Source organism: Lissotriton helveticus, chromosome 6, assembly GCF_964261635.1.
Source record: "Lissotriton helveticus chromosome 6, aLisHel1.1, whole genome shotgun sequence".
Taxonomy (NCBI): Eukaryota; Metazoa; Chordata; class Amphibia; order Caudata; family Salamandridae; genus Lissotriton; species Lissotriton helveticus.
The window spans coordinates 231,418,437-231,431,514 of NC_136067.1; the positions used below are offsets into that span (position 1 = coordinate 231,418,437).

Consider the following 13,078-nt stretch of genomic DNA (forward strand, 5'->3'; position numbering starts at 1 on the left):
GTAATAATGTACTATCTTGTTATTTATTGTCTTTTGTGATGAAGAATCGCAATAAAGACTTATGAATGAGTGTCTTCTAGCATCTGATGGAGTCAAAATATGTACTATTTTTTGTAGTAAAACTTGTGGAATACCCAAAGCTCAGAAGGTGGTAGGATGGCTCAGTGAGTTGAATGGCCATTGGTGAATTAGGCAGTGGTCTGAAGGGTGCCCAGAAAGTCCAAGTCAGCCTTCCATCCTTCTGAGGTTGGCAGATTGAGTGTTGCATATTTGGGTACTCGCATCACCTCGTATTTACAGTGTTTGCAATTGGATGAAGTGATGTGTAATAAAATGTTTCTATTATTCCTAGATGGCCAAAGACTCCATCAGAAATGTGACAAGCCGAGCAGCTGTTTAACATTCAGAAGAAGCTTTTAAAGTAAACTTTTAAAGACTTACATATTGGAAATATTGTAATCTTACATATTGGAAATATTGTAATCTTACATATTGGAAATATTGTAATTTGAGATCCACTTTTTAATGTTGGCATTTAAATGCAGTATGCCAGTAAAAGAGAATGTAGGAATTTACCTTTTGTGGTAGCTTTCGATGACAGCATGTTGGGTATCGATCCGGAAGCAGCATTATTGCTTGCTTCGAACAGCTCACCTGAGATAGGCGCTCGGAGGGCCAGGGTGTAATTCGCTGCAACGCCACTTAACAGTGCACTGTTCAAAAGTAGGCAAAATGGATACAATTTAAAAAAGAACATCAGCATAACAACTAATGGATTTACTTCAAAAGACGAAATTCTAGCAATATTTATTTTTGCTCACCTGAAGCCGACAAATGTTACATTGAGGAGCTGACTGTTCTTTGCATAGCCCTTAATAAGCTAAAAAAATAATAATATGGTATTTGCATAGTTATACCGAAAAATGATGCAGAAAGAAATTATGCATTTTATATGAGAATTTAACATGCAGGTGAACACATACATCAATGAAACTTTATTTTGCGGAGTCTGGCTATCTAAATAGCTGTCTCAATACTACTGGGTGGAGGCAATGCACTACTCTGTGGTCTCCCTGTAACACTGTGAGGCTATTTTATTAAACAGGCACTGCTAAATGCATTAGCCATCAAATAAGTCTTTATTTAGATATAACACAAATATCTTTAAAAGAAGATTACAAGTTCACATTATATACAAACTGTTAAAAATGAGGACACAGAAACGATCAATTAAACAGCCGTAATAAAATTAGTGATCTTTCACATCCAAATCCTCCTTATTCCATAGCATTTTTAAAAAGAGATAAAACACATGAGAAAAGTGAAAGACATGGGAACATTTAAAACATAATGTGCAAAACTCTTCACCCCTTTTGTGTTAGTCCCACTATCCATGATTTTTGTACATGTAAAAACAACCCAATATACTTAGGGGTACTACGCATGTTCTGTTCATTTCGACCTCCCTAGAGATTTGGAATGTGTTGTAAAGTGCATTATGTAATTAAAAAGATAGGGGGGAAGCGTTAACAGACCTCTTTTGCTTAAAATTACGGTACACTTGCTGAATGAAGTTTATTAGTCTTATATTTAAGTCTGTATTTTCCGGGCTTAGAGCCATAATGATAGCTTGCCTGCAGGTCCGAGCACCCAGCCTATTCCATTCAGCCCTAAGTTTGCGCCTACGTTGGAGTTTGAAGGCCGGGCAGAGGCAAACCACTTGCAGCAGAGTTTCAGCTGCTTTGCCGCACCCTCTACAGGATAAATCCTCCACCGTACGTCGCCAAGGGGGTACATTTTGCAAAAAACGCCAGGTTTTGCCTATGTGATTCTTAATATTTTTGTTGTTGTAATCTGTAGCAAATAATAACAATTATTAAAACCGTTCTTTCTCTCGTGTCAACGCGTACTGATCAAACCCAGTGCAATTCTTCCCGCTGTGATATTAGTATTAGAGCCCGGCCCTCGGTAGCAGCAAGGTTGCAAAATGAACAAGCAATGATGGGGTGGGGTTGGCAGGTGAAAGTAACGACTGGGGCAGGGGACGGCGGCTGGAGACGGATGCTAGCAAGGTTGGGGGTCACAATGGGGGGAGCATGGCGGACTATAGGGTGATGCGTTTGGTGCCATTGCATTGGGCGCTGACTTGGGGTGGGGGCACCATGTTTATTGTTCTAAAAGCACATTATGCTGCGTTCCTAGTCCCAACAATAAAAAAGTCAACAAAACTCATTTGATTAATGTTCTTCCTGGGGAGAAACCGGAGCTTTGTCTAAAAATGTTGACTCATAGTGCAGAGGGTTAACATGCCTGCTGCAAAGAACATGTCCCATTCAGATCACAAAGTGCATATAATATTAATTGGTCAATGGGTTACCGCTTTTGTTACTTGCAGTTTATAAGTGAAAATCTTACATATTAAGGGGCCGATTACGATAGCGGATTTCCCGCATCCACCGGGCCGGCGGAAGCCACCGCCGGCCCGGAGGATGCGGGAAATCCGCCGGGAAGCCTTGCAAGACCCACCGCCATATTAGGATGGCTGGTGGGTCTTACTATCTGTCCGCCGCTTAACATGCCTGGCGGTGTCTATCAGACACCGCCAGCCATATTAGGATGACTGCGGAAAGATGCCTTTACACGGCGGCATTTCCGCAGTGTAAAGGCATACGGATTTGTGTTTGGGGGCCGTGGCGGGCCCCCAGGGGTGAAGGGGGGGTGGGGGGTGCACATGGGGGGTACCTATGGTACCCCCCTGCATTTGCCTGCACAAAGCGGCAGGCACCGTGAGGTGCCTGCCGCTTTGTGCATGCAAATGCACAACTTACTTTTTTATCATTGCGGCGGGTGCTGCTTCAAGCAGCACCCGCCGCAATGATAAAAATACAGGATGTGACCGCCAGGGTAGCGGTCACATCCTAATTTGCACGGAGGGACCGCCTCTGCCCCTGCGGACGGTCCCTCCTTCTCTATGGTGGCGGACGGACTCAGGTCCGTCCGCCATCATAATCGGCCCCTAAATGTCATCAAAGAGCTGCATGCAAACTGCAAAGAATGTATTAAAGCTATGTTTTTTACACACTCTTTCCTTATCCTAATTTTGCAAAAATGGTTCATTTAGGTAGAAATCAATTATTATTATTAAAGAAACCCCTGACAATGGTGGTACATTTTAATTTCTATATCTGCTTTTTTCCAGACCAGGGACTCAAAGTATTCTGCCTACCAGAATGGGTGACATGTGTGTGACTCCTACACCTTGTAGGCCTCTGTCTTATGTAACATTTCTTATACACTCATTTACACATGTATGATTGTCTCTGTGCAATGTGTGTGTGATGTAAAGTGTTCTGACACCTTAAACTTGTACAAGTGGTGCTATAAAACTAAATTTTCTGAGACAGTGGTTATGGAGACTTGAGGGGCACTCTTAAATTGTGATAGTGAGGGAATCTGTGGCAGAGGTGGTCATTGGGGTGCGGCAACAGACAGTTTTGCACAAGGCGCCACTAGTGCTACAGCCGGCCCTGGGGGGGAGAACGATCTGCAAAAACATGCATTCGTTTGGTGTGCTATTAATCAAATGAAAAAACATTGAGTAAGTAGGCAAAAAAAAGAAGATGTGGTGTAACGTCCAGAACTGCCAACCTTGGAGCTGGGGAGTTGGGTTCGATTCTTTTGCATGGATTCCCAAACACGCTTCAAATGCATGCCCAAAAAGTTTAAATAAAATACGGGGCAAATGCATGCAGCTAGGAAAAGTAAAGGGCGTTAAGCAAAAGTGTGCATTATAAAAAGTGCCCCAACAGCGGAAGGAAACAGTACTTTTGTGACGGGAAACTGAAGCAGGAGAGGGAGAAGCATTGGTAAATACAGGAAACTATGCTGCAGCCAATAGAAATGAAGGAAAAGTACGTAAGCACAGGAACATTGACCCCTTTTAAGATTATATTGAATACAAACAGAATTCTCAAGGGCAGCGTAAACAATGTTCAGGGCAAACTGAGAAAGGTTGTACAGTGTAGCACATCAACCAAAGTTGCAGTGCTGCCCTGCTTTGCACCACTGGGATAACACAGAGCAGATGCATATGTTTATGACTGTGTTCCGGTTCAAGGAGGACCTCGACTGGGAGTTCGGACAGGGTCGTTCCTAATAGAGACGAGTCAAGACTGATTTGCATATGGCTGGGTCAAAACTGAGGGTCATGGTGTGCAAACTAACGATGGATTCGAATGCAGCTTAGCTTAATTATCAGTGATTGAGATTAATTCAAGCCTTTTATGTATCACTTTTTTGTATACTTCGGTGTCATACCCTATGCAAAAAAATATGGCACTGCTTCTGTTTTTGCCTAGGCTGATAGTCAAATAGGATGAATAGCAGCACACACCCTGTTGCACCATAGTACAAAGGGGTTTTCGTGATGTCTATATTAGGTTTGGTACTGGAATCGTTTCCTACCAGTACAAAATACTATGCTTAAAATAATGAGCATTGTTGGAAAAATTTGGAGAAATGGAAAAAGTTCTTGTTTTAGCACCTGGGTTGATATTTAAGGTGCAATGTTCTGCCTACTATTGTTAGAAGATAGGGCTCTGCGTCAAAAACTATGGGTGGTTGCATGGGATGCCCTCCTGGATGCAAAGTAAAGCAGAGCAGTGCAAACTGATACTTGCTGTACTTTAAAGGCTACTTTCCACTGCTAAAACAGATTGGCGCTGGAAAATAAATAGTTTACCGAGAATGTGTGCCAGTTTTTGCCAGTTTCTGTGACTTTGCACTGGTGCCAAAGGTGTATACATCTACCCCTTTGTTCCTTACACAGTGCAGTAGTCGGACCACATCATCCCAGCCCTGAAGGATTCATACTGCCTCCCCCGTCAGGCCTACTTTATAGTCTCATGGGTGGCTGCATCACAAACAAAGCTACAAGGAATTGCACCAATGCACACCTGGCTACGATAGGAACGTCCACAAATGGACAGCGCAAAACCAGAGTTCGAGATTTTTCTAGTATTTAAACACTGCAAAAAAAGAAATCACCAAAAGACAGAATCTCCATCAGCATCAGGACTACTATAACCCTCCTACAATATAGAAAGCATCTGAAAGTGTACTTCTTCATGGCACATTACATCTTTATATGATACAAGCCATCCCGCATGGAAGACTCGGTGTCACTGTAAATGATAATTAAATCGTATGTCATGGCTACCAGTCATGTTCAGTGCTCTGTTACTCTCTATCAAGGTTTATGCTGCATAAATACACATACATTCATGACTACTTACCTCCCAAGTTTGCCATGCCGCCTTGCAATAAACCCTCCTGAGGTTCAAAATATTTGGGTAGTGCAGTCCTCTGCCCCATATATCTCTTTCGGCTTGTCGCCTTAGGCATGAAGCCAGGGGTAGGAACAGCTATCCCTGGACATCCTCTTGCTAGCCCTGGCCAGCCCCATGCGATCCCTGGCACTGCCCTCTGATTGAGTGCACACAAAGGTGATCTATGGCACTGTCAAAGCTCAGGGTTTCCATGTCGATCTTCTCTCAGATTTCACTGTTTTGTTACAGTTTCTCTCTTGCCTCAAAAAGCTGAAGAACTATGTTGGGGGAAGGGTAATGGGAGTCGCAAAAATGGGAGTCGCAAAGGCAGCATACACAGCACAACTCATTAGACTACACTATTTAATTTCCTTACTCTCTCTATCCATCAGCACTCATTTCAGCAGTCACTGATCAAAGGTGCCATGCCACAACCAATACCAGGATGTTCAAACAGTCACTAATAAAAGCCTCCACCAGCCTCAGCCAACAGTCATTGATGAGAGGTAGTGCCAAGCCACAGCCAAGCCCGGCCTAATGTGTGCTCGCACAAGGGATAAGAGAGGTCAGAAGGAGCCAATTATAAAATGGCTGATAAGCAAAACTGTCTGTATAACTATATATATATATATATATATATATATATATATATATATATATATATATATATATATATATATATATATATATATATATATATATATATCTGTATTTATAATGCACAAATCTAACCATGAAGCACCAGAGCCTTTCACATTATGTGAGGGGTTGGGACACGATCTACAGTGCGCATCAAGTGAGGATTACACAAATACATTTTACACATTACATTCCTAATTTTTAGGCATAGGAAGGTTAAGTGATTTACCCAGAATCACACACTGCTGAATCACAGGCCAAGGTCAAGATTCAAACCTGGGTGCCCATGTTCCACAGGTGAAAGCACAAGCCACATCTTCTAGAAACCTCCCACCACTTAGAGCGATAGAAGGCCTTGCTGTCTTCATAAATGTAGGCTTGGGTGGTTTGGATTTCTTCAAAATCTAATTCATGGTATAATCAGAGCTATTAGAAGGTGCTGTCATTTGAAATGATGCTTGAAATTAACATATTTTATGTACTTTGTCAGGAAGCAGGCAGGGGTGAAGTTACAACACTCCAAGTATACTGAGGTAGGAAGGAGAACCCATTCCAGCATTACTGCTCCTATTCATGCAGTGGGATCAGCTTTGCAGAAATGAAGCAAACATTACTCACATGTAACCTAGGTAGTTACATCTCCAAACCATGACCTATAAAATACTCTATACCCAGTGTTAGACCTGTCATCCTTAGGGTGGTCTTCTCCCAAACATTTTGCATTCACCCTCCTATTTTGCTGAATTCGTTTTTGTTGGCTTTAGAACCCTGTTAATTTTATCACTGCCAGCCAGTGCTTAAGTGTTTGTGCTCGCTCCCTAATCATGGCAAAATTGGCTTACACCAGACTGGCATATCTAATTTGAATACATGTCCCTAGTACAGTGATATACCGTATACCCAAGGCCTGTAAATTAAACACTACTAGTGGGCCTTAGCATTATTGTGCAACTCGCTTAAGTAGACCCTTTAAACATGCCCCAGGCCAGTGCAGGCTGTATGCAGTTTTGAACTGCCAATGCAGCTTGGCAACATAACTCCCTTGCTCAGCATTAAACCTCCCTTTTTTGGTTATAAATCACTCCAAGGGAAACACTAGGTAGCTCATAGGGCAAGGTGCATTGTAATTTAAAAATTGGACATGTATTGTTAAGTTTTACAAGTCTTGGAAGTTAGAAATTTCTACAGTTATTTTCCACTACTGTGAGGTCTACCTCTTCCATAGGATAGCATTAGGTTGCCTTAAACCATTTCGTGTTTGATGTTTGAGAAATTGTAATTAAAACTCCAATTTAACGGTAAAGTCAGATTTTAATTTACATTTTAAAAAATGCCAGTTTTAGAAAGTTAGCATTTTCCTGCCCAAACTATTTTGGTGCCTGCAGAATGTTCTGAGTCACCTAACTGGGTGTAGTTTGCAGCTGGACTTTGTTTATTCCTCCCAGACAGCCACACAATAGAGGGATAAAGTGTGCCTGGATGGGCCATCCTTGGCAGGATGGGGAGGTGGAGCTAGGACTGCCCCACTTGCAACTGTCTTCACAAACAAAACGTATCCCCCCTGCATTATTCATACAGATAGGCAGAAGCCAGGGCAGAGGATGCAGGACACTTCAAGCAGTTCAAAGGGAATTCTCAAGAAACGTCTCCCCTTTTCAAAGAAGGCACCAGGTACAACAATAGGACCCTTTGACCCACTCTTCTGTTCACTTCTGAACCTGTGGAAAGACTCTCAGAGGACTGCATGCAGCTGTGACTTGCTGTGTACTTCATAAGACTGTTTTGCTGTACCTGGAAGAACTGCTCTGCTGCCTGAACCCTGCCTCGAACCCATAGAGGACTGCCCTGCTGCTTGAGCATTGTTCCACCTCTTGTACGCAGTACCACCAGAGGGACTACAAGGGCTAGCTGGCTGCTGTTTTTTTCAGAGCCTCAAGGAATGAAAAGGCTCTAACCATCTTGAACCTACACTTGGACCTAGCCTGAGTGAGTTCTAACCCTCCCAAGAGGTACCCGTACAGTCCTGCACCCTTGGTGGTGGTGTTAAAAGTGCTCAGCGACTCACTGACAACAACGCCTCCTTCTCAGACACTGTCTGCATCCTTGCTCCGTTGATCTTTTACCTCCTAAGAGACTATTTACTGAAATTACTTTTAAGTCTACAGGTAAGTGCTGATCGGGCCATTAATGAATTAAAATGTACATTATTTTACTCAATTGGTGTAGGAATTTATTTGCGATGTGTTCACTTTATTACTGTTTGTGTGCTGCAAAAATACTTTACACATGGCCTCTAAATTAAGCCTGACTGATTAGGTGACTTTTTTGGTTTAGTCTGACAGGGACTGTGGCTGTTGCTTAAGCAGGGTTAACACTCCACTCAAACAGCAACCCTATTTCTCAGGCCTGCCATAGAAGTGGATGCATCTCCACCATGTCATGTATGACGCTTGAAGGATAACAACTGTGCCTAAAAAAATTATCATGCCTGACCAATAAATATAAGGAAAAGTTGTTTGGAGTTGCTGACGTTCCCCTTGTTTTGCAATAAGCCTTCTACGAAAATACATATAATTTTACATAGATATTCCCCTATAATCTGAAATATTTAATATCTCTCAAGTGCCTCTCATTTTACCACAACTTAAAATCAAAGAATGTCTTACTTTCAATGCTAGAGGACACTCATTATAGATTTTTCAAGCTAAGAGCTGTGTTGGTTTCACCTATGGAGCAGCTCAGTGCATCCAGATGAACAGCCCCATTTCCTCCATAGTGAATTGGGGATGTGGAGTGAATAAACCTTCGTCGATAGAGCACACTGAAAGTTTAATTGCCTTCACGTGGAAATAAGACAGATGGAGATAGTAATATGCACAGGATCACACAATCTGACCAAGAGAATATGCTCTGTATCCCTATCTGATCTCTTGCCAAGACTGGAAGCACCATTGCCACGGGTCTGCCAAGGCATTCTCATGCCATGGCATGAGGCTCAAGGGAAACAAATTAATGCACTTCCTAGGAAGGGAGAGACAGAGAGATCTCTGGTATGAAAACAGACTTTAGTCCTAAATCGTTCATTATTACGGTGTGCGGCCTGTTTTACTTCTAATGTAACGTTTCTGTATGCTGCTAAGCTTAACAACATCGAAACAAAATCTTTGTATTATTTATTCATTTTGATAAATTCAATGCCATAGTTATACATGTGCCTTAAATTGGGTAAGACAGCTGTTGAGTTTTTTTTTTAGGATTGGATATGGCCCATGAAAGATCCATGGACAATTTACAATGGACAGAAGGATCAATGACCATACTGTCTTCTCTTCGCTGACTTCCCATCGAAGCAAGGTCAATTTACAAGACTGATTGTATCACCCACAAAGCCTTGCACACATCCACCCCTCGCTATCTGGCAAATAAACTCAAAATCTCAGGCGGCTCTAGACCTTCACGCAATGCTGAAAAACTACTGCCCGAGCCCCCTACTTTCAAAAGGGAAAGATGTATGCTCAATCCTTCTCAGGCAATGCGGCTAGAATCTGGAACTCACTTCCACCAACCCTCCGTACCACAGCCTCTATCTGGACCTTCAAAACAGAGCTTAAATCTCTTCTCTTCTCTTCATAAGACACTTCCAGGCTTAATCAACTCTCTCTCATGTCCCTCAAGACTGCTTGGCATTCATTTGAACACAATACTGTGAATATGTCTCCTATTATTATTTATTCATTTGAAAAGTTTTATAAAGCCGGAACAAGACTCAGACGGGTATCGGAGCGCTGTACAAAGAGGCAAATTAACGTTGACATGAAGAAACAATAACCATACAAAGCAAAAAGGCAGCATAAGAGGAACCTGAGACATAAAAGAAAATGTGGGTGCTAGGGGAGGACGTGGTAGCCGGTGGACAAACCGGTAAAAGCCCAACTGGACGAGGCCGTGCAGTTTAAGCAGCGCACTACGTCCAACCAATGACAAAATACATTTCAGATCCAAAGTAAAAGTGAGTATCAAGTACATATTTCAAAACATAAAGAGAAAAGATTGTCAGGCATACATTTCAATACACAAAGTAAAAATTATTGTCAAGCACTAGAGGGGAATGACTATCACATGCTTAATGCATATAAAAGCGCAATCCTTACAGCTAAGACGAACTATTTCTCTGACAAAATCCTTTCAGCGGAAATCAGTCCAAAGAAATTTTCTCAACGGTCCATGCGCTGGCTCTGTCAGATAGAGCATCCCTTAAACCTTCCCCTTCCCAAGCCCTCTGTGATGCCCTCAACAATTTCTTTGTTGAGAAAATTGCAGATATCAAAGCTAATATCCCCCCCCCCTCCCTCCTCTCCTCCTGCCCCGCAACCCCCCCTAATAGGTTGTACCTAGACCACATTCCCCCGTTGACCAGAGAAATGCTATCCTCTCTGACGGAGCGTGTAAAATCAGGCTCCCCCTCTGACGTCTGCCCTGCTCCCATACTAAGGGAAATCTTCCGGGCCTGCCCTTCCCCTCCCTTGGAATTCTTGAACAATTCCCTCAGAGATGGCGTTGTTCCAGATCTTCATAAGGCAGCCATCATCATCCCTTTGTTGAAAAAAACGGGTGCTGATATCTCTTCCCTCACTAATTACCGCCCCATTTCCCTCCTCCCCTACCTGGGTAAAATCTTGGAGAGCCACGTCGCCTCTGTCCTCAGTTCTTTTGTGGAGGGCAGCGACTACTTGGCCCCCTGTCAGGCTGGCTTCCGCCCCCGCCATTCTAGAGAGAGGGTTGTGGTCTCTGTCTTGGACAGCCTCAGGGAGGGAATGGATAAAGGCAGCCCCCAGGCTTTGGTCCTCCTAGATCTGTCCTCTGCCTTTGACACGGTTGATCATTCCATCTTACTCACCCGTGTCCGAGCAGCGGGCATCAGTGGGCCCCCTCTCGCTTGGCTTACCTCCTTTCTGAGGGACCGCACCCAGGCTGTTCACCTGGAGGGGTTTTCTGCCTCTCCATGTGAGGTGCAGTGTGGCGTCCCCCAGGGCTCCTCCCTTTCCCTGCTTCTTTTTAACCTTTACATTTTTCCTCTTATTTTTGCTTTACAGCAACTTGAGGTCATTGTATTTAACTATGCAGATGACCTCCAGTTGATCTTTAACTTGGCCCATTCTCCTGAATCCATTCATAATTTCCAGTCCATTATGATTTTCATCAGGGACTGGATGAATTTTAACCACCTCAAACTCAACCCAGAGAAAACTGAGCTGATTTTGACGGGTGGTGCATCCAGTCCCTGGACCCCTATGTTTTGGCCCCCTTCACTTGGTCCCTCTCCTTCTCCCTCTCGTTCCGTCAAAACACTTGGGATCACATTAAATCAAGACCTCACCCTGCACTCCCAGGTCAGCACGGTGGTATCCTCCTGCTTCTTTACCCTCCGTACTATCCGGAAAATCTCCAGATTCTTCTCCCCCCCTGCCCTTAAGCTTATCATGATTGCTATGGTACTATCGAGGCTGGCCTACGGCAACATTCTGTACAATGGTGCCCCAGCTTATGCCCTTCGACGCCTACAGCTGGTTCAGAACCAAGCGGCCCGCCTTATCTATGGTCTCCCCAAGCTCCATCACGCTACCCCTGTATTGAAGAACTTACATTGGCTGCCCATCAGGGAACGGGCCCTTTTCAAACTTGGTTGTACGGCGTTTCAGGCTCGTGCCGGAACGCCCCCAGCCTTCATAAACTCTGCAATCTCCAGCTATACCCCGTTAAGGGAGCTCCGCTCCTCCTCCCAGTCACTGCTATCAGTTCCTCGTTTCAGGAAGAAGAGGATGGGCGGGGCGAAATTTGCTGTTCTTGGCCCCACCTTTTGGAACTCCCTCCCCCCCACCATCAGATCCATTCCGCTCTATTCTGATTTCCGTAAGGCCCTTAAGACTCACCTATTCCTGCAAGCCTTCCCTGCCTAGTTCTCTCGTAGTCTCCACTCAGGTTCATACTGTCCTTCAGCGCCAAGAAACCGCAAGGTATATGAGCGCTTTACAAATGTTTTTAAATTCAAATTCAAATTCAAATCACATGGCCTAGAAGCTATTGCTGCGGAAGTTCTTCCAGAAGAATCCATTTGACCTGTTTCTTGAATGAAGCAGTTGATGGGTTGGCTCTGAACTCCGTCGGTAGGGCATTCCAGATTCTTGGAGCCAGCCCTGAGAGGGTGCAATTGTAAGTACTTTTTTTTTTAAAGTAGGTGGTTTCAGGAGTAAGGTATTGGAGCTTCTTAGGTTTCGACTGGAACCAGAGAGCTCAAGTTTCTTTGCCAGGTAAATGGGGCTACTGAAGTGTATAGCTTTATGTGACAGACATACTATCTTGAAGCAGATCCTTTCTTCAATGGGAAGCCAATTAAGTTGAGTTAAGTCAGGTGTAATATGATGATGCTTTCTAGAGCCTGTGATTAGTCTGGCTGAGGCGTTCAGAGTAGCTCTTAGTGGAGCTAACCTAGATTTAGGAAGCCCAGCTAGGGTCACCAAGCCATACTTTACTCGCGAGATAAAAAGGGATTGGACTACTGACTGAATGTCCTCAGGAGGTAGGAACGTTTTGATTTTCCAAAGAGGGCTGAGCTGGAGGTTGGCACTCTTAATGGTGGCACTGATGTGTCCTTGCATGTTTAGAAATTTGTCCAGAGTGACACCTAAAGAACAGGTGGAGTCCACCACATGCAGGGTGCAGTTGAGTGCAGAGATTTTTTTGATTCAATTTTGCACAGGGGTCTCTTGGTTGGGGGGGTAATCAGGAGAGATTCTGTTTTGAGGGAATTTAGTAACAGATCGTTATGTATTAGCCATTGTTGAGTTTTGTGGAGAGCTCCATTAATATTTTTAATGCCATCTGGAGAGGAGATCTTCAAATACAGTTGAGTATTGTCCGCGTACATATGGTACTGAATGTTTGACCCATTCAGAATAACAGTTAGCGGTTCCATGAAGAGATTGAAGAGTGTGGGTGAGAGTACAGATCCTTGAGGTACCCCAATAGTGACTGTGGTGCTGGCAGCCAAGGATTGGTTGACTTTGATTCTTTGTGTCCGGTTATGCAGGAATGAGGAGAGCCAATTTAAGACA

General features: G+C 43.7%; 1 protein-coding gene across 1 annotated transcript in view; it reads right to left on the minus strand.

Annotated features, from left to right (window-relative positions):
* Window positions 1–13,078, minus strand: part of LOC144762237 (adhesion G-protein coupled receptor F3-like) — a 405,409-nt gene that overhangs the window by 322,145 nt on the left and 70,186 nt on the right. Inside the window, exons 6-7 of the mRNA XM_078647381.1 lie at window positions 822–880; window positions 577–713 (exon numbers count right to left, since the gene is read on the minus strand). Coding sequence (XP_078503507.1) covers window positions 577–713; window positions 822–880 — 196 coding nt within the window. The remainder of the gene's footprint in view (window positions 1–576; window positions 714–821; window positions 881–13,078) is intronic.